Source organism: Aspergillus ochraceoroseus (assembly GCF_002846915.1).
Source record: "Aspergillus ochraceoroseus IBT 24754 chromosome Unknown P175scaffold_4, whole genome shotgun sequence".
NCBI lineage: Eukaryota > Fungi > Ascomycota > Eurotiomycetes > Eurotiales > Aspergillaceae > Aspergillus > Aspergillus ochraceoroseus.
This window is the reverse complement of record NW_024468479.1, coordinates 830,596-852,958: the sequence shown is the minus strand read 5'-3', so window position 1 is coordinate 852,958 and position 22,363 is coordinate 830,596. Positions and strand designations below refer to the sequence as shown.

The 22,363-nt window shown below is 49.8% G+C and overlaps 12 protein-coding genes across 12 annotated transcripts; 6 read left to right on the top strand and 6 right to left on the bottom strand.

Moving 5' to 3' along the window:
- Nucleotides 1-20: 20 nt before the first annotated feature.
- P175DRAFT_0230727 (uncharacterized protein) lies at nucleotides 21-873 on the bottom strand. The gene is made up of 2 exons (XM_040892647.1): nucleotides 446-873; nucleotides 21-385 (listed from the first exon to the last, which is right to left on the bottom strand). Exons 1-2 carry the CDS (start codon nucleotides 739-741, stop codon nucleotides 250-252), a joined length of 432 nt encoding a protein of 143 aa, XP_040752136.1. The 5' UTR covers nucleotides 742-873; the 3' UTR covers nucleotides 21-249.
- Nucleotides 874-1,821: 948 nt separating this feature from the next.
- On the top strand, nucleotides 1,822-3,718 carry P175DRAFT_0532099 (DNA-directed DNA polymerase delta subunit POL31; the record flags this gene model as incomplete). Its single annotated transcript, XM_040899934.1, has 5 exons — nucleotides 1,822-1,865; nucleotides 1,938-2,121; nucleotides 2,213-2,344; nucleotides 2,396-3,359; nucleotides 3,417-3,718. The coding sequence occupies 5 exons, from the start codon at nucleotides 1,822-1,824 to the stop codon at nucleotides 3,716-3,718; spliced, it is 1,626 nt and encodes a 541-aa protein (XP_040752135.1).
- A 232-nt stretch (nucleotides 3,719-3,950) lies between these two features.
- On the top strand, nucleotides 3,951-4,842 carry P175DRAFT_0532098 (uncharacterized protein; the record flags this gene model as incomplete). The annotated part of the gene is made up of 3 exons (XM_040899933.1): nucleotides 3,951-3,972; nucleotides 4,029-4,108; nucleotides 4,231-4,842. 3 exons carry the CDS (start codon nucleotides 3,951-3,953, stop codon nucleotides 4,840-4,842), a joined length of 714 nt encoding a protein of 237 aa, XP_040752134.1.
- Nucleotides 4,843-5,243: 401 nt separating this feature from the next.
- Nucleotides 5,244-6,049, bottom strand: P175DRAFT_0437723 (lytic polysaccharide monooxygenase auxiliary activity family 9 protein; the record flags this gene model as incomplete). Its single annotated transcript, XM_040893866.1, has 2 exons — nucleotides 5,244-5,886; nucleotides 5,949-6,049. The coding sequence occupies 2 exons, from the start codon at nucleotides 6,047-6,049 to the stop codon at nucleotides 5,244-5,246; spliced, it is 744 nt and encodes a 247-aa protein (XP_040752133.1).
- Nucleotides 6,050-7,869: 1,820 nt separating this feature from the next.
- P175DRAFT_0406072 (60S ribosomal protein eL38) lies at nucleotides 7,870-8,181 on the bottom strand (the record flags this gene model as incomplete). The annotated part of the gene is made up of 2 exons (XM_040893027.1): nucleotides 7,870-7,997; nucleotides 8,118-8,181. Coding segments are annotated over 2 exons (192 nt in total), but the record flags the coding sequence as incomplete, so codon positions are not given.
- Nucleotides 8,182-8,624: 443 nt separating this feature from the next.
- Nucleotides 8,625-9,136, top strand: P175DRAFT_0532093 (Ish1 domain-containing protein; the record flags this gene model as incomplete). The annotated part of the gene is made up of 3 exons (XM_040899932.1): nucleotides 8,625-8,660; nucleotides 8,810-8,992; nucleotides 9,047-9,136. The coding sequence occupies 3 exons, from the start codon at nucleotides 8,625-8,627 to the stop codon at nucleotides 9,134-9,136; spliced, it is 309 nt and encodes a 102-aa protein (XP_040752131.1).
- Nucleotides 9,137-9,331: 195 nt separating this feature from the next.
- On the bottom strand, nucleotides 9,332-9,879 carry P175DRAFT_0438034 (putative nuclear transport factor 2 domain protein; the record flags this gene model as incomplete). Its single annotated transcript, XM_040893888.1, has 2 exons — nucleotides 9,332-9,777; nucleotides 9,834-9,879. 2 exons carry the CDS (start codon nucleotides 9,877-9,879, stop codon nucleotides 9,332-9,334), a joined length of 492 nt encoding a protein of 163 aa, XP_040752130.1.
- A 295-nt stretch (nucleotides 9,880-10,174) lies between these two features.
- Nucleotides 10,175-12,319, top strand: P175DRAFT_0438241 (methionine--tRNA ligase MSM1; the record flags this gene model as incomplete). The annotated part of the gene is made up of 8 exons (XM_040893902.1): nucleotides 10,175-10,379; nucleotides 10,440-10,558; nucleotides 10,618-10,689; nucleotides 10,758-10,844; nucleotides 10,896-11,027; nucleotides 11,081-11,442; nucleotides 11,495-11,969; nucleotides 12,047-12,319. 8 exons carry the CDS (start codon nucleotides 10,175-10,177, stop codon nucleotides 12,317-12,319), a joined length of 1,725 nt encoding a protein of 574 aa, XP_040752129.1.
- Nucleotides 12,320-12,970: 651 nt separating this feature from the next.
- Nucleotides 12,971-14,326, top strand: P175DRAFT_0437373 (putative L-serine dehydratase; the record flags this gene model as incomplete). The annotated part of the gene is made up of 2 exons (XM_040893852.1): nucleotides 12,971-13,704; nucleotides 13,750-14,326. The coding sequence occupies 2 exons, from the start codon at nucleotides 12,971-12,973 to the stop codon at nucleotides 14,324-14,326; spliced, it is 1,311 nt and encodes a 436-aa protein (XP_040752128.1).
- A 52-nt stretch (nucleotides 14,327-14,378) lies between these two features.
- Nucleotides 14,379-16,053, bottom strand: ramB (bifunctional protein farnesyltransferase/protein geranylgeranyltransferase). The gene is made up of 3 exons (XM_040895378.1): nucleotides 15,447-16,053; nucleotides 15,294-15,398; nucleotides 14,379-15,236 (listed from the first exon to the last, which is right to left on the bottom strand). Exons 1-3 carry the CDS (start codon nucleotides 15,674-15,676, stop codon nucleotides 14,534-14,536), a joined length of 1,038 nt encoding a protein of 345 aa, XP_040752127.1. The 5' UTR covers nucleotides 15,677-16,053; the 3' UTR covers nucleotides 14,379-14,533.
- Nucleotides 16,054-16,061: 8 nt separating this feature from the next.
- Nucleotides 16,062-18,822, top strand: P175DRAFT_0501363 (uncharacterized protein). The gene is made up of 2 exons (XM_040897152.1): nucleotides 16,062-16,382; nucleotides 16,454-18,822. The coding sequence occupies exons 1-2, from the start codon at nucleotides 16,329-16,331 to the stop codon at nucleotides 18,527-18,529; spliced, it is 2,130 nt and encodes a 709-aa protein (XP_040752126.1). The 5' UTR covers nucleotides 16,062-16,328; the 3' UTR covers nucleotides 18,530-18,822.
- Nucleotides 18,743-20,931, bottom strand: erg12 (mevalonate kinase). The gene has a single exon (XM_040897151.1). The coding sequence runs from the start codon at nucleotides 20,798-20,800 to the stop codon at nucleotides 19,226-19,228; it is 1,575 nt and encodes a 524-aa protein (XP_040752125.1). The 5' UTR covers nucleotides 20,801-20,931; the 3' UTR covers nucleotides 18,743-19,225.
- Between the last annotated feature and the right edge of the window lie 1,432 nt (nucleotides 20,932-22,363).

Sequence of the window (22,363 nt, the reverse complement as noted above, 5' to 3'; positions counted from 1 at the left end):
GTCATTTAACTACTAATCAACTTGGAACCTACATACTGGCGCGAGCCTAAAGAATACCTATAGTGGTGAACGGTAGCTTCAACTTGCTGGGTATTGAGAAGAATGTATTGAATATGATTGTGAACTAAACTTTGTACAAGTCACGGCGGTTATCGAGTCTCGAGGGTTACCTTCAAGCACCAAACAACCCCCGATGGAGAAAAGCTGACATCAATCGGAGGAGGGGGGAAGGAGAGAAAACGTTTCTAATCACAGGCTTAACAAAGAGGCAAAAGCCCAAACTAACAGACCAGCCCAAGACCGCACTTTATCCTTTTCTGCTGATCCTGTCTGCGCCACTGCCTTCACTCCCCCGGTCTCTGTAGGGGCAACGTTTTTGCGTGTTCTGGCCAAGGAAATGGTTAGCTTCTCACAGCGCCTGGCAGATTGAGGGAGGTGCACTCACTCATCATGCCTTATCTCGGTAGTGGCCGACCCGGAGTTTACCTCTGTCGCCTCTGGTAGTCCGAGAGCTGCGTTTGATATGTATGGATTGTCAATTGGACCTGGCGGCGGTTGATAGTAACCCACTGCTCCTTCAGGAGCAGTTGCAAGGGACCCCGGTAGGCTTCGTTGGAAAATATTGTGTGGTAAGCCGCGCAGAACGGAATTGAGGCTAATTGCGGAGGTGACGATACATGCCGACAGACTGAGAATCAGAAAGTTGCCCAGCAAGCGACTCAAACTAGATCGAATCTGCATTTTCGGTAACAACAGAGAGGAACCGGATTCTAGGGCTTGGTTGTACTGAACTTGGATGTTATCTGGGACGAACTCAAGGCTTGGGAAGACGGCGAATTATGAGAGAACCACTCCAATGTTGTTTACCATGTTGAGCGGCATTTCTGAGTGAAAAATGATGCGAGAATGTATTGATTACATTGATTCGTTCCACTCGACGCAATGATTTGAATGCTGCTACCTTGTTTGGGAGAAGTAGCAATACCACCACAAGAATAACAAGAGGATGCACCAATCAATAGTGTTCTCTCATTTCAAGATCAAGACATTTGGACTTGGACAGTCTACTATTGGCATGCGAAGGGGGAGTTTGGTATGCGGTGGCGCCCTGGATAACGAACTCGATCTTGTCTTTTCCCCCGATCTTTCCGCACGCCCTATAATTAACGATAATCAGTGTGATTGTAGCTTATCTTTCATAGTTGACTGAGTCGTAATTGCGTTTGTTCACTGGGTGATGCGAAGTCCTTGGAGGTATAGAGTTGTAATCATTGAGTCCAATTGCATCACATTCCATCTCTTGCCTTCCACGAGATAACGCAGAATCCAAGTCCAAGCAGCTATTCTTTGTCTCAGACATTAAGCTCAATGGCATTTGGCAAATCAATCTAGAACCGGCACCATCATTATGAAGCTGTGAATGCACCTAAATCACTCTCACTCAGGCGGCTCAGTCCAGGACGAGCTATAGTTGGTCAATATCCTGGAAATATCTCTGGGGAACCAGGCTGATGCATTATTTATACCCAGATTTAAAGTAGAAGAGATCATTTTAGAACCTCTCATGGCTGTTGACAATATAAAAAGTGAAGGTGAAGGTGAAGATGAAGATGGAGAGGTTGCCCAAAGCGGTAACTATGGGTAATTACGCAACGCCAAAAGACGCGTGATTCGCGTTGGTGTCCAACTCGGTCAATCCGACAACGACTTCAACCTCAATTGCTCATTTCTCACCCACTCAGTTGCTCGGAATTGCTTTGGTTAATGTGGGAATTTTCAATCAAATTGAAATAGTACTCGGGAAGGGAAATCCACAGCAAAATGGCCATCAATCCCGCAGAACAGGAGTTCTTGCGCCCTCCCAGGTTCGCATTTGCGCATCCCCTTCAAGATCTTTTTTTACTGCTTCAAACTAACCTGGGGGATTTTCTCTACAGTGGGGAACAATATGAGCCGATATATCGAGAGCCTGCTTTTTATAACCCCTTAGATACATTCCAACTCCCCCCTGGTACAGAGAGACAATACCAACAACAATATGGCGATATGTATTTCCTGCGGCTCGCAAAGCTGAAGCCGGCAGTGGAGGAAGCTGCAGTGGAGGCCTGGGAAGGATTTAGTGTACGCTTTTCCGTTGTGGATAGCTCCAGAGAAGCAAGATTTGGACTGAGGAGCCTCTCAAACTTGCATGCTAACTCAGGAGCCACGATAGATTGCAGGAGAACATGCCCGTCGCGTGGAGAGAGTGTTAGATGTTCGACAAGGAGAATTGTGCTGGGTTGCGGGCACAGTATACATGGAGATGCCATTGAAACCTAATATTCTGGATGATCTTACAAAAGATGTAAGCTCTTCGGCTCATCTTATTTGTACGATGGATTCTAACATCTTCTAGAATTTCACATTCGCTCCTGCTCCTCGACGCACATATAACGATCCTTCAAATCCCGAGTCAACGCAGATTATGTTAGAAGACGAGTCCGGCCGCATACGACTAACCGGGAGCAAGCTCAAATCGACTCAACTAGCAACCGGAGCTGTGGTGGCAATTCTTGGGACTGAGAACGCCAATGGTGACTTCGAGGCGGTGGATATCAAGGTCCCCGATCTAGCTCGACAACCGCGCCGATGGGAGAGAGAACAAACGCCTCCCTCACCGAAAGGTACAAGGAAGGGAAAGATTGCTTTGGTGAGTGGTCTTGATATTACAGGGACTTCCAGCGACAGCCTTACTCTCGATCTCCTCTCGGACTACCTTCTTGGCTATACAGGGTCCTCGGGACACGATGATGGTTCACCACCAGACGCCTCTACTATTACAAGGTTAATTATCGCCGGTAATTCTATTGGCACTGACTTGACTGGAGAAGCGGCGCTACCTCCCGATAATGGAACCTCGGCGAAAAAGAATGGAGCTTCGAGAAAGTATGGATATGATGCATCAACATATAATGCCTCCCCAATCACGCAGTTTGATTCCTTCCTTGCAGAGCTCCTGCCGAGTATGCCTATCACGCTCATGCCAGGTGAAAACGACCCGGCAAATTTTGCGCTCCCACAGCAGCCTATGCACCGCGCTCTGTTCCCGCGGGCTAGGGCATACTGTGCTCCTCCACCATCAGGTGAGGATAAACCGGAACCAGGTTGGTTTGACAGTGTCACGAATCCATGGGAAGGAGACGTTGAGGGCTGGCGCCTCTGGGGCTGTAGCGGCCAGAACGTGGACGACGTACTCCGATATCTGGATTTCGCCGACGACGAGAATGGTGATACTAATGGCGCTGCGGAAGCAAGGACACGGGTTATGGAGGCTATGCTGCGGTGGAGGTGTGGTGTTCCCACCGCTCCGGACACCATCTGTAAGAGTATCTCCCTCCTTGAATCATGATCCAGTTGCTGACATGGGATGTGTAAAGGGTCTTATCCGTTCCAGACGCATGATCCATTCGTCATGAAAGCCTGCCCGCATCTCTTCTTCACGGGCAACCAACCCCAATTCAAAACCGCCATTATAGAAGGAGATGCTCCCTCGAACCCGAATAGAGAGGAGGACACCGAGATGGGCGGCACGGATGAAGACATCCCCCTCCAAACTGTCCGACTTATTTCTATTCCCAAGTTCCGGGAAACCGGCGAGCTTATCCTAGTTGACATGGAGTCGCTGGAGGTGGAAGTCGTCAAATTCGGGACGTTTGCAGGACAGGAAGAGAAGCAATGATTTTTCCACGAAGACATATATATATATATATATATATCATGGTATCAACTGGGGGATTAATTCTTGCAATGTAAACATCCCCCCTAGTCTAGCAGATTGCGATGTACTTCACGCCAAGACTTGCAGAAAAATCAAAGAAAAGCTTCAAATTCTCGCTCCCACATCAACCTCCCTCCGTGCATCTTTCTGATCCAGACCGTACAAGAATCCGGCGTAGAACAACCGAATCGCAATGCTTCTCAACGCCACAACCGGTGCGTACGTCTCAAATCAATCCAGACAAAGTCAAGGCTAATACCAGCACACGCAGCCATCTCCACCTCCAAGGTGCTTCTAGTCCCATACGCGAAATGGCATGTTCTGCGATATCACGAATGGATGAAGGACGAGGTAACCGCGCTTTCCTTCCGCACCTAATCTAATTAATATATATACTACATTTGCTATATATATATATATATATATATATATATATCTAAACCAACCAATCCATTCTAAAATCCCCACGCTAGGAAATCCAAGAAGCAACAGCTTCCGAACCCCTCACACTAGAGGAGGAATACGCCATGCAAGAGAGCTGGCGCAACGATCCCGACAAACTCACATTCATCATCTGTCTCCCGGCACGCAATCCACACGGAAACACCCCCCACCTAACCGAGGAGTGCGACGCGCCGGCCCGCATGGTCGGGGACATCAACCTCTTCCTCCGCATCGAGGACGGCGGCGAAGAAGGATCCCGGCCCCAGATCATCGGGGAGATCGAGCTCATGATCGCCGAGAAAAAGGACCAGCGGCGCGGGTTCGGGAAGGCTGCCCTTTTAGCCTTCTTACGGTATGTCATTGGACACGAGAAGGACCTTGTCCGGGAGTTCTTGAGCAGGGATGAGATGGAGGGGTCGGATGCGAAGATTGCAGCGCTGAGTGTGAAAATCGGACAAGCGAACGAGCGCAGTCTTGCATTGTTTGAGGGAGTACAGTTCAGAAGGATCAGCGCGGAGCCGAATTATTTCAGGGAGTGGGAGTTGAGACGCACGGATTTGAGACGCGTGTCTGTTGAGGATGCGTTGGTGGGAGCAGGGGTTGGAGGGTATGTGGAAGTGCTGTATGAGCGGAGTCAGTAGGTTATATTATATATACTTCTTCTTCCTTCATATTCATATCACTGGTTGTTCCGGAATAAAAAGGTAGGTAGATATCGCGGTTTAATATGTATATATATATATATATATAGATCACGTATCAAGTACAATAGATTTGATTAACCCATGCATTTTTAAAATTATTCTGGGCATATTTCACAAAACCTATACTTCAGAGCCTATATGATGTAGAGAGAAAAAAAAAAAAGGGGGTGTAATGAGTGAAATAATGTGATATGTACATTCAATCAAGCCCCGTGTATTGGAGAAGAATCTTATAGGAAACACGCCACGGGCATGGCTAGCATCTAGGACAAAATACTCACTACACTATTGCAGTTTGTAACTACTACGGATAAAAGAGGGACCAGAGTTGATCTGATCTAGCCGCTGTAAAGCTCCGGCCCAGGCATGGGGTAGGAAGTAGCACCCGCGTAAAGATTAAACAAGATACCAGGGTCGGTAGGAGTGTAAAAAGTAGTGGCCGAGGTGCCTGTCGGGTTGGCAGTGCCGCTGCCGCTGATTTTAAGATTAAAGCACTGAGGGTAATTCTGAGCGCCGTTTTTCTGGCCAGCAGAATGAAGGCCAATGATTTCGTGGCGCAGGACGTAATTTCCTGGGGCAATGGAAGAAGGAATGCTAAGCGTAGCAGTGAAGTTGTCGGCAATCATATCATCGGTGATCCACTTATTAGCAGACGCGTCAATGAGGGCGTCGGCTTGGATCTTCACAAACTTCAGGCTGGTCTTGTCAACGGTGGAGCAGTCGCCGTTGCACTTGGCGAGATAGTTGATGATAGGGCCCTTGTGACTCTCGGGCCAGGTGTTCCAAGTAATCTCGATGGTGCTGCCAGCAGCGACAGGGGCACTGAGAGCGGCGGGAGTAGCCCCCCTGTGACAGATGATATCGTCACTTGTGTAGGAGTCGGGGGCGACAAAGCCATTGTCAGTGACTGTGGTAGACCAGCCATAGCAGTCAGGTGGGTCTTTCATGTAGTAGTAGTTATCAGCAATCCATCCTCCGTATCTGGGGGAAGTAAAAGTCAATAAATTGTATATCTAACAATTGCAGCCTTTAAGACAACATACGCTTTGCCGTCAATGACGAGACTAGTAGCGTAACCGTGGCCAGCAACAAGGCTGGCAGAGGCTAGGAAGCCAGCAAGAGTCGCGATCTTCGAAAGAGTCATGGTTGAGGGAGTGTAAAGAGGATATCAAAACCCAGAGCCAATGAGTAAAAGGACTGGCTTGACTAGAGGCGTGGTGAATGAGATGAAAACAGACTGTGAAAGGAGACATGGTCAACGAGGTAGCTCGCAGACTTATACTTCAGCAAACCGCTCCTGTATCCTATGCGACACAGAACGTTAGTCCGACTATTGTCATTGGGTTGTAGCAGAGTCCTGCTCCACACGCTGGGCCATTGTTGAAACTGTGACGCCCGGGTCAAGACTACGAAATTAGCCGGATGCACCCTTAATGTCAGTTTCCTGCACGGGAGGGCTTCAGAATATAGTCCCAAGACCTTAGTGAATTTTGAATCTTAGCCACCCGCACAGATTCCAACTGAATTTCCAGGGTTTCATTCATGTTGATGAGGGGGAAATGAGGGTAGCATTGATATGTTCGCTATACTGACGATCCCTTAGGCTCTGCCGAGGTGACGGACCGATTGAAGTGAGCTGTGTACAATTGATTAGACGGAGAATCCTGCTACAGCAACATTAACAACAAGAGACACTTGTGCCTAAAACAGACCCAGCATATCCCTGACGTATAAAGACGCGGAGTCCTTCCATGTCTCCAAGACGGACCATGTCAGGAAGAATGCCGTGACCTGAACAGGAATGATGTGCGTTGTATCGGGGAGCAGTTCTCATGATTCGAGGACGACGAGTTTTGTGCCTGGAACACCCCCTCTTCCGCTCCTCGGATTTCGCAAGTTCAGGTCTACAGAAACTTGGAATCTATCCGAGTTAATAACGGAATGGTTGGATGAATCGGGTATCACACCGCGGTCCTCACCGTTGAAAAGACGGAGGTGGAGAGAAGCGCGGAGTGGCTTGGAGCTCTCGAGTCGTCGATCCTCTCTGGATCATAGAGAGTTGCCCGGCTCTGCCCAAACAAGTATAGGAGGGTGATGAAAATAAAGGCCGTTTCAGGCTCACCGGGATAGCCTGCCAAGACGGGTGTGTAGGTCTTTTCTTCCGGGTCAGTTTCGTCCGAGACGTGCGTGCATCTTGTATCAGGTCTACATTGGTTCGTATACGTTGGACATTGACCTAGGATCAGCAGGTCCACTCTACAAGCCCAAGAAACAAAAGGACTTCGCTGTGTACCCACGGACGCCAGGGGATAAAGAGAGGTCCAAAACAACGATGATACAGGATCAGTGTTGTCCACAAGTTCAAGGCCATCGGGATACCGAAAGGAAGCATCCACGGGGTTTCAAAATTTTTAATTTCTGCCTCTGCATTATCTTGTAGACACGAGGAAACAGCTCGGACTAAGCGATTTCTTCGAAAGAAGTGAAGGTTATGCAGGTCATCTGATCGCAGTTGGATATGCCGTCTTCTCTGACATCATATCATGCTTTGATGACAGCAACCGGGAGCCAAATACCATAACGTTCAATCCATCAAAGCAACAGGGGGAATTGACCATTCCGGTGTCGGCTCGCACCAGCATCCATGTCCGATATGATTTTTCTATAAGACAGGTTGTATTATGCTTCGAAATTCCGTGTACTGTCCTCCCACTTCCCGGTCTGTCTTTTTTTTTTTTTGTATTAATCAAGACATTTACAGAGCCTTCTTCTTGTCACCCTTGGACACGTCGACAACCTTGAGAGCTGTAGGATATATGACATCAGTAATTGATTTCCCAATCAGCAGGGTGTTTTCCTCCTTGGACGCCTGTAGTTCCAGAATCCACCATTTGTATCCATACAAAAAGCCGGCGATTGTACCAAGGGGGGACGACTGAAAGAGGAAGCCGAGGATGACGCACCAGGGGGCAGGCTCTGCTTGAGCTTGTCGGCCTTGTCGGAGTCCTTCAGGACAAGGGTGTAGATGAAGCGTTCGCAGCGGACCTTGAACTTGATCTGCTGAGAGTTGCGGTTGCGCTTGATGCGAGCAGCTAAAAGAAAACAGCGACATCGTCCCTGGTCAGCTTGATCGCATGACTTGGAAGGTTGAACCGGTCGGTTTATGTCCCCGCGGGAGCTTTACGCTGGGGAGAGCTGAGGAGCAAACGTACAGGAGGCATCCTTGCGGCGGCAGATCTCAATGAACTGCTTGATATCGGAGACTTCGGAAGGCATGGTGGGCAGATGGGGATTAGCGACGTAGGTGTGATAGTCGGGGAAGTAGAAGAGGAAAGAGACACAATATCAATAGCAACAACCAAATCGCGATCTCGAAGCTCGGCGGCGGGCGGGAAACTAAACTGGGGCAGCTGGTTGTGTGGGATCTGTCCTAATTGGGGTGGACTAGGGCTGGAATGGTCAAACCCTGGGTTTATGCACCTGATGACTAATAATGCACGCTTTAGTTCTGTTTTATGCGTCCCGTGGCGTCGTGGCGTCGTGGCGTCTTGTACGGAGTAGGCGGCAGCATATTGACAACGTACATTATTTTATATTATATACTATAAGTAGAAGACACAGAAAACATCAGACAACCTGTCCCAAACTCATACTAGAATTCTTCTATATATCCTCTGATCCAAATTCTACCTATATCAACTCCACAGACAATTTTCAAGATGCCGACGCCCCTAGATCGCGCACTGAACTCAAAGGTATTCCATCCCACCCACTGATTATATATTGCGAGGAGTTGCTGCGGGAGCTAACAAAGTCAAAACATCTAGAATCTCTTTCTAGGTATTTTCATAAAGCAAGTCGTAATCAAACACCAAAAGAACAATCACAACTAACTAGTGTTGAGGCTTCGCGGGAATGGTCACCGCGGCAGCCGTGTGGGCCATTTGGGGCAATGAGATGCTCCCCCAAGAATCAGATCCAACCGGAGGCAAGCCTGCGCCTTCTCTTCAGACGCAGCCATCCAGCTGACTTTCTAGAAGATCCCAGCACATGGACACTTGAAGAGATGCACAGATGGCTTCGAGCGGTATGGTCTCTTCCTTCGTACACTTATCGTCCTATATCTTAACATATATCGCAGAGGGGGCTTTTGCCCGACGAACACGCCACACGCGAGGAGCTACTTGAACGAATCAAGGCGAACTTGCGGCCACCCCCAAGAGCCTCCTGATGGTTTTTCAACAGTTGCACCGATCCTTATTCTGGTTTTTTTTTGTAGTCGGCAGTAGATTTCCCTGGCTCTCTTTAACATATAATAACGTCAAATTGTGTTGTATGATTCCCAGGGCTTGGTTACATAGAATCCAATGTCGCTTTTGTCTCATTTTCTTCATATCTCCGTTTTGCGTAATAGCGGCTTTTCAAATCAAACAACCAGGCGGAAGTTTTGTGTTTGGATGAGCCAGTCCCGTTGCTTGCGCTTGCCTTTTGGTCCGTCGGCGGAGGAATATGGTACCAGCACGAAGGTTTCGCTGAAACCGCGCTGTGGGAGATCTCGCGACTCTCCGAAGCGGACAAAACCACTGACAATTACCAAAATCGAGATATCCTTTGTGGTGATTTGGTTGGGGAGCTTCACGCCGCTCGGAGTTGGGGTAGGGTATGATTTGTTGATTATTTGACAATCAAAGGACTGCACCTCGTAATGCGTCGGTGGCATCTGGTTGACAAATATGTCTTGAACTGCATTTCCATCGGCAACCGCGTTTCCGTTGAACAGGATGGTAGAGGTGGGAGTGCTATAGAATGATGCGATCACGGCGCGGTTTGACTGAAGAGCAGGATAAAACGACTGGACGAACTCAGTGGCCGCTGCAAGAGACAACAATGTTAGAGACCCGAGAAGATAAAGCTATCGAATAACATACCATCCGTGGAGACCTTGGTGAAGGTATCTTCACTTGGGGGAGCCATGATGTAGTTAGTGCGTCCAACCGACCAAAAACAAATAATGCAGAAGAAATATATAAAGATAGACAGAGTATCCAAAATTTAGATAAAAGAAATATAGTGTCTATGAAGCAAAAGATATGAAGTTGGGTAGGTAGAGAGAAGAGAGAAGAGAGAAGAGAGAAGACTGCGGGCAGGGAGAAGAAGTTAACCAAAAGAAAAAAAAAGAAGCTTGGACCACCGCGGAGGCCGCCAAAACCTCCGAACAGACTCGCTCGTCGACTTGTCTTCATCGGTTTCTTTCCTACGCTATTCACAAATGGCGACCCGGAGAGGAGGCTTTCGGGCCCTTTCATGGGCTAATCAGTTGCTAGCCCACCAGCGCCCTTCATGGAGATGTGCCTCCTGCAGAGTTGTTCGTCCCGCGCCCATCCTGTCTCCGCGTCGGTATACCACCACCTCCTCCGAAGGAGCTTCCAAAAAGCCCTACTATATCACCACTCCTATTTTCTATGTAAATGCCGGTATGGACTGTTCTTTATACTCGCATATAGCTGATTACTGACGAATCCTGTCTCCTCCAGCTCCGCATGTCGGTCACCTATACACCATGGTTATTGCGGACGTTTTGAAGCGATGGCGGGCTCTTATTGGAGAGGATGATGCACAATTATTGACTGGGACTGATGAGCATGGAATGAAGGTGCACAGGATATTCTCATAATAAAAAGTATGCTTTTATTTTGGCTTACTCTGAAGTAGATCCAACAAGCCGCAAGCGCCGCGGGTATAGACACTCAAGCTTTCTGCGACAGGAACTGCAAAACGTTCAGGGTTCGTGTCTCTTACACCGCGTTCGAATGACAAGCAATTGTTTCCAGGATCCTGATGAGTGCCTATAGGACCTAGCGAATGCTGCCAACATGGATTATAGTTACTTTATCCGGACAACTGAAACTGCACACAAAGAAGCAGTCCAGTACTTCTGGGTACGTTACTGGTCGATGAAGGGATCTACAATCAATGCTAAAGTAGTGTAGGAAATGTTACAACACCGGGGCTTCATATACACAGCGAAACATGAAGGATGGTATTCTATCAGCGACGAGACATTCTATCCCCAGTCCCAAGTTCAACTCTCGTTGGATCCCACCACAGGGCGGAAGAGGATGGTACGTATTGAACTGAATTTCTCCATGTGTAACGTTTACTCACATACCTCCAGGTTTCAGTCGAGACAGGCAAAGAAGTCGAGTGGTCCTCGGAAACAAATTATCATTTCCGCCTATCGGCTTTCCAAGATCGCTTGTTAGAATTGTATAAGACAGGATTCATCACTCCTGAACACTACCTGCCGGATGTGGTCAATTCGGTCTCTTCCGGGCTCCAGGACCTGTCGATATCTAGGCCAGTAGAACGGTTGACTTGGGGAATTCCTGTCCCGGGGGACAAGACGCAGACCATTTATGTGTGGCTGGACGCGCTCGTAAATTACTTGACAAAGGCAGGATATCCTTTTCCTCCCGGAGAAGGAAGCCGTCTTGGATGGCCGGTAGATGTCCATGTGGTTGGCAAGGATATTGTTCGGTGAGTTTGGAGCATTTCCTGGCGGAGTGAAGTCAATTCTGATAAAATCCAGATTCCACTGCGTATACTGGCCGGCATTCCTGATGGCCCTCGATTTACCCTTGCCCCGAAACGTTCTTGTTCACGGGCATTGGACCATGAATCGGGAAAAGATGTCGAAATCAACTGGAAATGTGGTTAACCCGTTTTTCGCCATTGACCGGTTTGGAGTCGATACTATGCGGTTCTTCCTTGCTTTCCAGGGTGGCCTAGCGTCGGATGCGGATTACGATAACGCCCACATCATTCGCGATTATAAGAAATTCCTCCAACAGGGAGTCGGCAACATTGCTCATCGTACTATCGGATGTTCCAAGGGGAAGCTCCGGTCGTATATAGAAAATGCTGTATCTGGCAATTCCCCAGAACAGGCTGCGGATAGGGAGTATCAGGAAGTGCTTAGCAAGCTGCCAACCAGGGTTGCAGAACATATGGAGCAGCTTAACCCACGGGCCGCTCTGCAAGAGATCATGGGGGTGGTTTTACAGGTCAGGAGGATCCCTCGCGTAATTCGTCGTAGACTGACTGACTACCTTGTTCAATACTGACTGTTTTCTCTTCCTAGACGAACAAGTATTTCCACAACTCCGCACCCTGGCGGGATCCGGAACAGCACCAGCGGGTGCTTTACAACGTGGCTGAATCGATGCGGATCACGGGGATCTTATTACAACCGTTCATGCCAAGCAAGTCCAAGGAGATCCTGGATGTTTTCCGTGTCGATAACTCTGACCCCTCAAAACGGAGCTTCTCGGCTGCCAGGTATGGGGCAGATCCGGATTACGGAGAGGACGTTAAGAAGACTATCTTGTTCCCACCTCTTGTGGTCGAGACATAGTCGTCATGATTGGCGAATTAGTTACAAAGGGAGGGAACCCTGGGAGCTGAATCGCCTTCCCAGTTTTTGGGAGAGGGTACCGTTGTAGAAGGCTGTTGGTATTGTCGCCAGCGGAAAGTCATTGAGGTCCTGGTTATCGATGGGCCCCGGCCGTCTCAAGGTTTCCTTTCTTGCTTATGCCTCGAAAGTCGGTCACGACGCCTCGCCACTCAGATGAATAAGAATAGCAGACCTTTTGTCTTTTTTTTTTTTTGTCGCATGGCGGGCCAATGGAGTTTTGGGTCATGTCCACAAGGCTATCAGCGGATGATTTGTTACATGATAGATATTCGGGGCGGGAAACGCGATGTGTTTCCCGCGGCAAACTGCTAGAGATAGCATCGGGAAGACAGTCGATTGTATAACAGAATCACAGAGAGTTCAGCGGGTATACTCATATAATGGAAGGATGTGCGTTGGATTGTGTTTTTGATTTTTCTCTTCTTGGTGACTCCGTCATAACGCTGTAACTACTAACTTTACTACTACCTACTCAAGAACCAACACCATTCAACTTTGATCAATCTATACACCCCTCCTCATTTTCTCTACCATCGTATATCAAATAGACACACACACATACACGTACACATGCCCATCCACACCGACACGATGGGGAGCATCTCGCCCTCAGAAGCCACACCCGCAGCACTCCCAGCGTACAAAACCCCATGGATCCAGACACCGCTCGTTGAATCCGCCGCTCTCTCCCGGGCAGCAGGCTGCCGAATCTTTCTGAAACTCGAAAACGTGCAACCCAGCGGCTCCTTCAAGTCCCGCGCCATGGGCAACCAGATCCTCTCTCACCTCTCGAAACCCGAAAACGTCAACCGACCCGTGCACTTCTATGCCTCTTCCGGCGGCAATGCCGGTCTTGCTGCTGTCTGCGCGGCCCAGAGCCTGGGATACCCCTGTACAGTTGTTGTCCCTGTACCAACGAAGCCATTGATGGTGCAGCGGCTGCTCACCGCCGGTGCGGCGGACGTGATTCTGCACGGGCAAACTATTTCCGAAGCCGGGGAGTATATGCGGGACGTACTGATGAAGGATAATGCATCGCTTGGTGTAGGTTGCGGGCCCAATGGCAACGGGGTGGTGAAGGTTGCCCTGCATCCATTCGATAACGAGCCGATCTGGGAGGGAAATAGTACACTTGTGGACGAACTGGTTACGCAGTTACCTCCTGCAGTTGGGGAGGAGGAAAGCGCGCGGTATGCTCATCGAGCAATGCCCGTGGATGCAATTATCTGTAGCGTCGGCGGTGGGGGACTGATGAATGGTATTGTCATGGGTATTGAGCGGCGGCTGCTGTCCCGTCAGGCAGCTCACACCAAGAACACGACTTCGTCGTCATCATCGTCGTCATCGTCGTCGTCGTCCTCGACGCAAAGCCCTATTCACATTGTCGCTGTGGAGACGCGGGGGACGGACTCGCTAGCTGCGGCTCTGGAAAAGGGGGAGCTTGTCTCCTTGCCAAAGATTACTTCGCAGGCGACATCGCTGGGTGTTGTCCGCGTATCGGAGAGGACCTTCCAGTATGCGGTGAACCCGCCGGAGGGGGTTAAGGTGCATAGCACGGTACTGCCTGATGCGGAGGCAGCGAGGGGAGTACTTCGTCTAGTTGATGATGAGCGAATATTGGTGGAGTTGGCGTGTGGAGTCTGTGTCGAGGCTGCAGTTGGTGATGCCGGGAGGAAACCAACGAAGAAGCGAAAGAGGGCCTTGGATGAGGGATATGGCGATGACCGATCTTCATCTGGAGAGAACGAGGCAGAGGAAGAAGCGACAATCGGGCTGGCCCCGTCGTCGTCGTCGTCGCCGCCGCCGCTGCAGTCGAAACTTAAGCAGCTGGTCCCGGAATTAGGGCCAGAAAGTCGTGTCGTTCTCGTCGTCTGTGGTGGGAGCAACGTAACCATTGATTCGGCAGTGGAATGGAGGAAGATGCTCCAGGACGGTTGGGGGAGGTAGAACCGTTTGATGAAATTTTGCTTTTTTCTATGTAGAGGTTTTTTTTGGCGTGGGTTAATTAATCTGGATTTTTTTTATACTTAATGTAAATCGTGTCTTTTTCATTAAGCACTGTTCATGAACATTATGATACCACATACTGAGGGAACCAACATCCCGAAAAGATCAGCGCCAAACATTCGAAAAAAGGACATACATTTCTCATATTCACGCCGAAGCTGGAACTTCTTGCCCTTGAATCATCCGAATGCGATAATCCCAGTAGTTTTTCCGGATAGGATCATACTTATCCTTGAGAAGATTGAACATCCGGACTGCCTCGGAGGTAGCACTGGTTTCCCGCACAGATTGGCCTTCTTCCGCATACACATCCGCCAGCCACTCCACCGCATGGCTGCTCTTCACCTCAACATCCTCCAATTTCTCCTCATCATCTCGCTGATCGACTACAAATTTCCGGGCAAACTCGGCCCACTCCGAGAGCGGCCGGCCAGAGGCACGCAGCGTACCCCGGGCATAAGACCAGGGGCTTTTATTCTCGGGTGCTAGCAGGATCTGCGCCTGCGTGTACTGAAGCTCCTCATCGACCATGTCCTCATCCACGACCGGCAACTGGCCCCCGAAATTCGCCATACCACTGTCGGGCTGGTCACTCCGTGGCCCAAATCGGAGCATGTAGCGGTGGTTCCAGGCGGAGTTGTTGCGCACATCCGAGGCGAGGAGGGCGTTTATGTCCTGAATCTCGCGCGGGGAGTCCCAGAGTTCGAAGTGACGGACGAGCCAGTGACGGTAGGTCCAGACATGGTAGTTCTTCGAATCCTGGGCGAACATTTCCATTAAAAAGTCCATTTCTTTGGACGGAATAGTGGGGAAGAAGTCCTGACAGGACATGAGGACCTGTCGATGTTGCCTGGGTGGTAGTTAGAACCAGCTCAATTGACCGGAGTGGCGACGGAATGAAGCGCACCAAATCTGATAGTTTTTAAGATACTTTAATGAGACTCGATTAAGCCATTCTAGCTCCTCATTGAGGTCTTTATTTAAGGCGAAGAGGATCTTAGCGCGGTATATCCTGCTACGGTTAGCTGTATTCCAAGGACCTCGATCGGACTGTACATACCAGACAGTGTAATGAGCAGGGTTCATGGAGATAATATCTTCCGTCAATTTCAAGGCCCTTTCGGACATTTCGTTGGCAGCCATAACGGCGCGAAGATATGAAGTCGCCTCTAGATAGGCGTCGCTGTAGGCAATAGTGGCCAGCGGGAGAGCCCCGGAATCTGACCCATCGTTAAGGGGGATAGGCTGGATGGAGGCCCATTCGGGATTTGACTCATATGTTCCTGTCATTTTGAAGAAATTGAGAGTTTCTACAGGGGACTCTTAGGGTGGAATGGACGAGGAGGAAAGCACCAGCTTCTCTTGCGATGTGTTTTTGACGTCGAAGTGGGGGACATGGGTAGCCTGAGGCATCCCAAGAACAATGGCAACCCGCAGAGCGCAACAACAATCGTAGAAAATCAACCACAATGCAGGAGATGAATGACAATAAAGTCGATTGAAACTAAGCCACCAGCAGGTCGGATTCGAGATATCCTACGAGCAGGTAGAACCAGGTAAATACCTACTTCAGGTTACCATCGGATGGATGCTCAGGTCCCGTGACTGCACAACTGCTCATCTGATCCTCCAAGTCAAAGTTGACTTCGGAATATCTTCATTCTTCAATTCAGTCATTACTGCAAGAGAATAACTAGAATTTGACCCCTCACCAAGCTAGAACAGGTCAACAATTCCTGGCCCAGAGCCCCCGCAGCCACCTAAACGACCGTCCGCTTACCGACCGTTTATCGTGCCAATCATCGTCCTGTCCAGACCCCTTCATTGCATCTCTCTTTTGGAGACCTCGTTCCTCCATCTCTCTCTCTCTCTCTCTTCATCATCATGCTAATCCTCTCTTCCGTCTCCTTTCTTACCACCCTTTGGCTTTGTTCTCTGGGCCATGCGTCGTGTCAAGAAGTCCCGTAACGGATGCGCCAGATGCAAGAGCAAGCGGGTTCGTTCCTGGCCTAGAAGCCGAATCCAAAAAAGAAAAATGCGAATTCTGGAACTAATTTCTTGTCACAGGTCAAATGCGGGGAGGAGAAGCCTCATTGTAGTCGCTGCATTCGTCTGGGTGTGAAATGCCCTGGTTATGTCCAGTCCCTGCGCTGGGTCACAAACCAGCCTCTATCAGCTACCTCGGGAGATTCGGGCCTAGGGACGTATGCAAATCATAATCCGACACCTCCGCTCATTGCCAATATCGAAGAATCCCCGCGGAAACTGAGTACATCTTCTCTCCATCCGCCCAATATCCCTGCATCCGACTTCGTGGACCCGCGTATTCAGTCTCCACTCGCTCCCTGTCTGGGGGAAATCAACCCTCCCGACACTAACGCCTTATGCGACAATCTCTGGGATCTCCAGCAGTCGGGCTCTCTGCCTGAGCTAGCTGATCTATGTCCTACGTCGCCAACTTCGCCCACGACTACCGCAAATCACCCCCAGCCCGACAACACACCCACCGGGTTCGACTCACCAGCCAGTCAGGCATCCGATCCCCTAGCTTTCTTTTCAATGCCCGCTCCTATATTCCAGAACCCGGCTCTAGACTTTCCGGGATTCGCTCCGTCGACTATTGTGCGCAAGTACCCGCCATCATCATCTCCTCCCCAGCGTCCACCCCCACGCAACTTCACGTCGATCCCCCAACCGCTGAACAACCCGTCGTGGACCCTAATTGAGTATTATTTCAAGGAAGTCGCTGCTTTGTTCTCTAGCTATGACAGCCAGTTGAACCCTTTTCGTACCACCGTCTCCCGTCTATGGGGATCATCTCTCGCGATGTGTCGCACTATGCAGAGTATGGCCGCGGCCACTCTGGTTAACGACTTTCCCCAGTTCGGCCCAATGGGTAAAAAGATGCGCAGTGAAGCCGTCGAGATCATCAGCAAAGAGACCACCATGGACGACAAATCCCTACTGGCTTTACTGATGCTTGGTCAAAGCGCTAGTTGGCATGACCCCAAGGATCTGGGCATTTCCTTCTTTAACCTTCTCCGACATCACCTTGACAACACTGTTCCCGCACAATCTGCTGGCCCTGGGGGCCGCAGCAACAACCACCAATTTTTCGAAGAAGCCCTTGTTTATTGGGAAATGCTCCTTTCCTTCGTGGCTGATGACTCCACAGTTCTTCCAGCGCCTCCAAATCAAGCAAACAGACCCGAGCCCCTGGTGCTTCAACGCGTTCCGCATCCATGGACGGGGATCGCCCGCAATACGCAATTTACGGTTCAAGAAGCTGGTCGCCTTGTGCGAACGGAACGGAAACGTATCCTCTCTCGGAGATTCACCTCCCAGGCAGATATCGGTCAAGCCCAGCAGGCCCTCGAAAAGGCGCGTGAGCTTGAAGAACGCCTCCTCTCCCTCGCGCACCCAACAGAAGCGGAAATTGTCTCTCCAGGCGACGACGAAACCCCAGTCTGGCATCTGCTGACCATGGCTGAAATCTATCGCTGTACCGGCCTCCTACAGCTCTACCGTGCATTCCCCGATCTCCTTCAGCGGAGGTTACCCATGCAAAATCCCCATCATCTCCAGCATTCTCCCGCCCAGCAACAACCTACCACCGCTACACAGGACCCTTTCCTCCCATCTCAATCCGACCCTACTCGGGAAAACAACGTGGACCCCTGGTTCTGTGACTCACCTTATCTCCCTCCTAATCCCACTCCAGTTGATGATTCAACAACATCCATCCCAGATCCAGCCTACTATGACCGTTGGCTAACCGAGTTCGCCCTAACTACCCTCTCTCGCCTCAAGACCATCCCTCTCGAGTCCCGCACAAGATGCCTCCAACCGCTCCTCCTCGTAGCGTCAAGCAGCGAGCTCCGCCTCCCACCACAGCCACCCGTTCCCTCCGACACAGACCTCGAGAACGCCCCGTGCATCTCCTCCCACGCTCTGGAGGTCTCCCGTACCCGCCGCTTCATCCTCGGCCGCTTAACGTCTTTCCAGCACGTGCTACCGCCGAAACCAATCTGTGTCTGCTTACAGCTCGTCCAGGAGGTCTGGAAACGCATGGACGCCGGAGACCCCGATGTATATTGGATGGACGTGATGATTGAAAAGGGATGGGAGACGACGATGGGCTAGTTCCCCTTTCCCCAGCCTTCTTTCTCATCTTTACCCTATGTTTTATTCCCATCGGCCCTTGGATTCGTATCCTGTATCCAGTATCTGGGGTCTTCTCTCGCGAAAAGCAAAAGCGGATTTTATTGCTATGATACCCTGGCCGTCTCTCCTACTTCCTCCTCCTCCTCTTCTTCTTCTTGGACGACATTTCTGTATATAATCTATCTACCCTTAGGGTAGGAAAATTAGGCTGAAAATAGGCAATAGTTACCACGCACCGGTGGGTTGATTCGGTTCATGCATGAATTATGTTCCGTCCTGTAACATCGCCCATCGTAAAACAAGACGATTCTTAACGACCCTTTTTTGGGCGGTAGAAGAGAAAGTGATATGATTGAAGAGTAACCGAAAGACCTCCCATGCATTCACGTTGCCATCGTTCATTAGGCTATAAAAATTATTATACAGAAAAAAAAAAATAAAAAAATAAAGGAAACAAAGCTGAGATGCTGATTAAATGCCATAAGGTCAAAACTGCACCCTTTTTTTCAGTAGAGAGATCCAGGTCATCAAACAGGTCAGAAGGAAGGAAGGGCGAAGTTGCTGATTTGAGACAGCAAGAAATGTCGAAAATAGTAGTAGTAGTAGTAGTAGTAGTAGTAGTAGTAGTAGTGAACACGGCGCTAGACAGCGGCGCAAACGTCGAGGACCTCTAGTTCAGGATGCAGCTCGCTTCCAGAACTTCCATCCCTCTCGCTTCTCTTGCACACCCACGCCGACCAGACGCTCAATGCCGGCCGTACCAACAGCGTTTTCAAACTTTTGCTGGTCAATTTCCTCGCCGCCCTCTTCGTCACTTCCATTGCGCAGCACAGCAGGCCAAAGCACGCCAATTCCGTCGCCGCCAAGGGTGGTTTCGTAAATTCCAAAGTTTTCGTCCCGGAGCTGCGTCTGGAGTGCGCGAAGGGACTCCTCTTTGAGGTCGGGACGGAGTAAGGTGATGGCACAACCACCCCCGCCGGCACCAGTCAGCTTTGTCCAACCAATATCGGCATAGTCCACGAGCTCGCGAATTCGCTCCAGTCGAGGATGCGACACACCCAGCGAGACGAGAAAGCCGTGGTTGATGCAGATCAGTGTGCCAAGTTGCTTGAGAGTACTCTCGGACACGCCCTCGGAGCTTGTAGCCCGGATGATCTCTTCTGCGGATAGAGTCACCTTGTCAATCGCGTCAAGAATGGATTCAGTGACCAGAGGATATTCATCCTTCAAGTTGCCCACCTTGGCCACCTCGACCGCGGTGGAGCGTGCTTGACGGGTGTCGACCAGGAGCAGGGGTAATTCGGGGAAAGTGGGGAGGGAGACCACCGTGGGAGGCTTGGAATAGTCATCTCGTCGGAAAATCACGGCCTTGCCGCCTGCGGCTACCGTGTTATCTACCCCGCTTGGGTTTCCATGAATACACATCTCTCCCACAAAGGCCCAGCGGTTAATGCGCTCAATTTGGAGTTCGGCTTCGTTGGCAGGTTGGTCGGGGTGAGGGCCGGCGAGGGTGCGGATCTGGAGGAGCAAAGCAGCACTCATACACACGCAAACACTGGCACTGCTCCCGAGACCCGCACCAATTGGGATAGTCGACCGGAGGGTGTAAATAGCTCCGGGGCTCTGCGGGGAGCCCAGAGAGAGGAAGAGGTAAAGGAAAGCGCTGGCCGACCGCTTGTGAATCTTGCGCATTTCCTCCGGTGTATCAGGAGAGAGGTCCTCCACGTGGGGTTTAATGGCATCATAGAGTTCGTCATCCAAGGAGGTCACTAGATCATAGTAGTACTTCTTCTTCGAGGGGTGCTGGAACAGATCCCAGGGCAATTCGTCGATATTCCACGTATGATTCAGGCCCGTGTCCCGGAAGTTCAAGGTGATTGTTCGCTGTGATTTGGTGAGGGTGGTAACCAGAAGGTATGAACGGAGCGAAATCGCGGCGGCCATTGCAGCTTTCCCATGGACGACGGCATGCTCTCCGTACACGATGACCTTGCCCGGTGCAGACACCATGAAGGCAGGGGCCATAGGGGAGGAAGCTTTTCGAGTCATGGCCTTCCTCTGCGAATCGTTGGTGGTGGTAGCCTTGGTGGAAAAGCTCCTTGAGCTTACAGTGGTCGAGGGAGAAGGGATGGTGGAGGCGTCTGAGCTCTCGTGATCGTCGTGGGCAGCAGCAGCAGCAGCAGCAGCAGTTATGGGGAGAGGAGTTGGTCGGGCTGAATGCGGCAGCGATTCGGGCATAAGGTGGGACATTGCTGCAGGCTGACCTTCGATGGAAAATGTGACGCTGTTGTTAGACCGATGACCGAGACCGATAGTCATAACCAATGGACAAGTTATGTGCGGTCAGATTGGAAGTGTGAGGGAGAGGGGGGGGGGGAAGGGGGTCGCAGGCAGCAGATATGCGAAAGACTCTCGGGGAAAGGGGAGGGCGCTATTTCTGGAGATGCGCCAGGAGCATGGCGGGATAGGGATGAAAGAACCCAGAAGGTGTAAATAGAAAGGATGAGAGATTAAAGTAGGAGAAGAGGAGAAGAAGAGAAGAAGAGAAGAAGTGAAGAAGAAGTGAAGAAATGAAGAAATGAAAGAAGTGAAAGAAGAACAGGATAAGGAAAAGAACAGCGAAATTGAATACCAGTAATTTTGAAGTCTGGGGCAATTCAGGAGGTTTTGACCAATCAGAGAGGGAGAATTTGCAGTTAGTCAGCGCTATTCCGTACTAAACTCCATGCGTAATTTATTTCTATACAGATCTCTATATATCTCTCTATATCTCTCTATATCTCTATATATATCGGTATATATATATATATACACTCTAGTAGGATCTCCTAGAGAATTCAAGAATAGAGCTGGAAAGATTGATTGGTCCCTTCTGTCATTTGACGATCCCGGGACAGGATGGTCCATCTATATATATATATATATCGCAATAACTTCCTGTCTCCTACCCTAGATCCTCTAATAATCACACAAGATACCCCTCGTATTAGTACTAAATCTGAGTAGTCGGTTAAGGGTTTACCAAGCTAATGCAAGGTTGATCCATCCATCCTCTACTGGGGAATTTAAAGCTTGATCAAGAGTCTTTGGGAGCGTTACTCATGGTACAGTGCCGCTGGTTTGTACATCATAGCCACGGGAAATAGCCAGTGTCGAACATCATGTTGAACAAGTGAGAAGATACCGGTAACCTACCGAGTATGATGAAGGTAGACCTCGCTTGATTCAAAGAGAACTGGTGGATGAATATGCGAAGAACAGGTACTCTATAGCTGGGGTTGGAGTCTGAACCTCACTGCAGCTTCAACGGATATGCGAACAAAACAATGTCGAAAGAAACATCTGCACAGCACAGAGGTCCTCCAGTCCTGCTATTCTAGGCTAGTTAATACGCTGTCGAAGGTTGCTTCCCTCCTTGTCGAGTACCTCTCACGGATATGGGTTTGGCGCATCATTCTGTATCTAGCATGGATAATCTGCAAGAAGTATATCACTTTCAACATACAAGGATTAATGGAATATCAATTGACCTGCAGCAGTCTGCCTGTCAACGAGTGCAGATGTACACAATATCAACGTCGTCAATTACTCTATTGTAACTACTATGTGAATTGCGCTGTAAGCAGCCCGCAAGGATGAGTACCCTTCTGAGGTCGCAAGTACATTCCAACTCCGGTCATATGGACGAATATCTTTGTAACTCGGGAATCGCCCTCGATATCAGGTTGACCCTTGGTGAAACACTTGTAGATTTTCTACTGTTGCGGTAGAAAGGCCCGCGTGGCACTACATAAAATGAAGGTAGGACTTTCA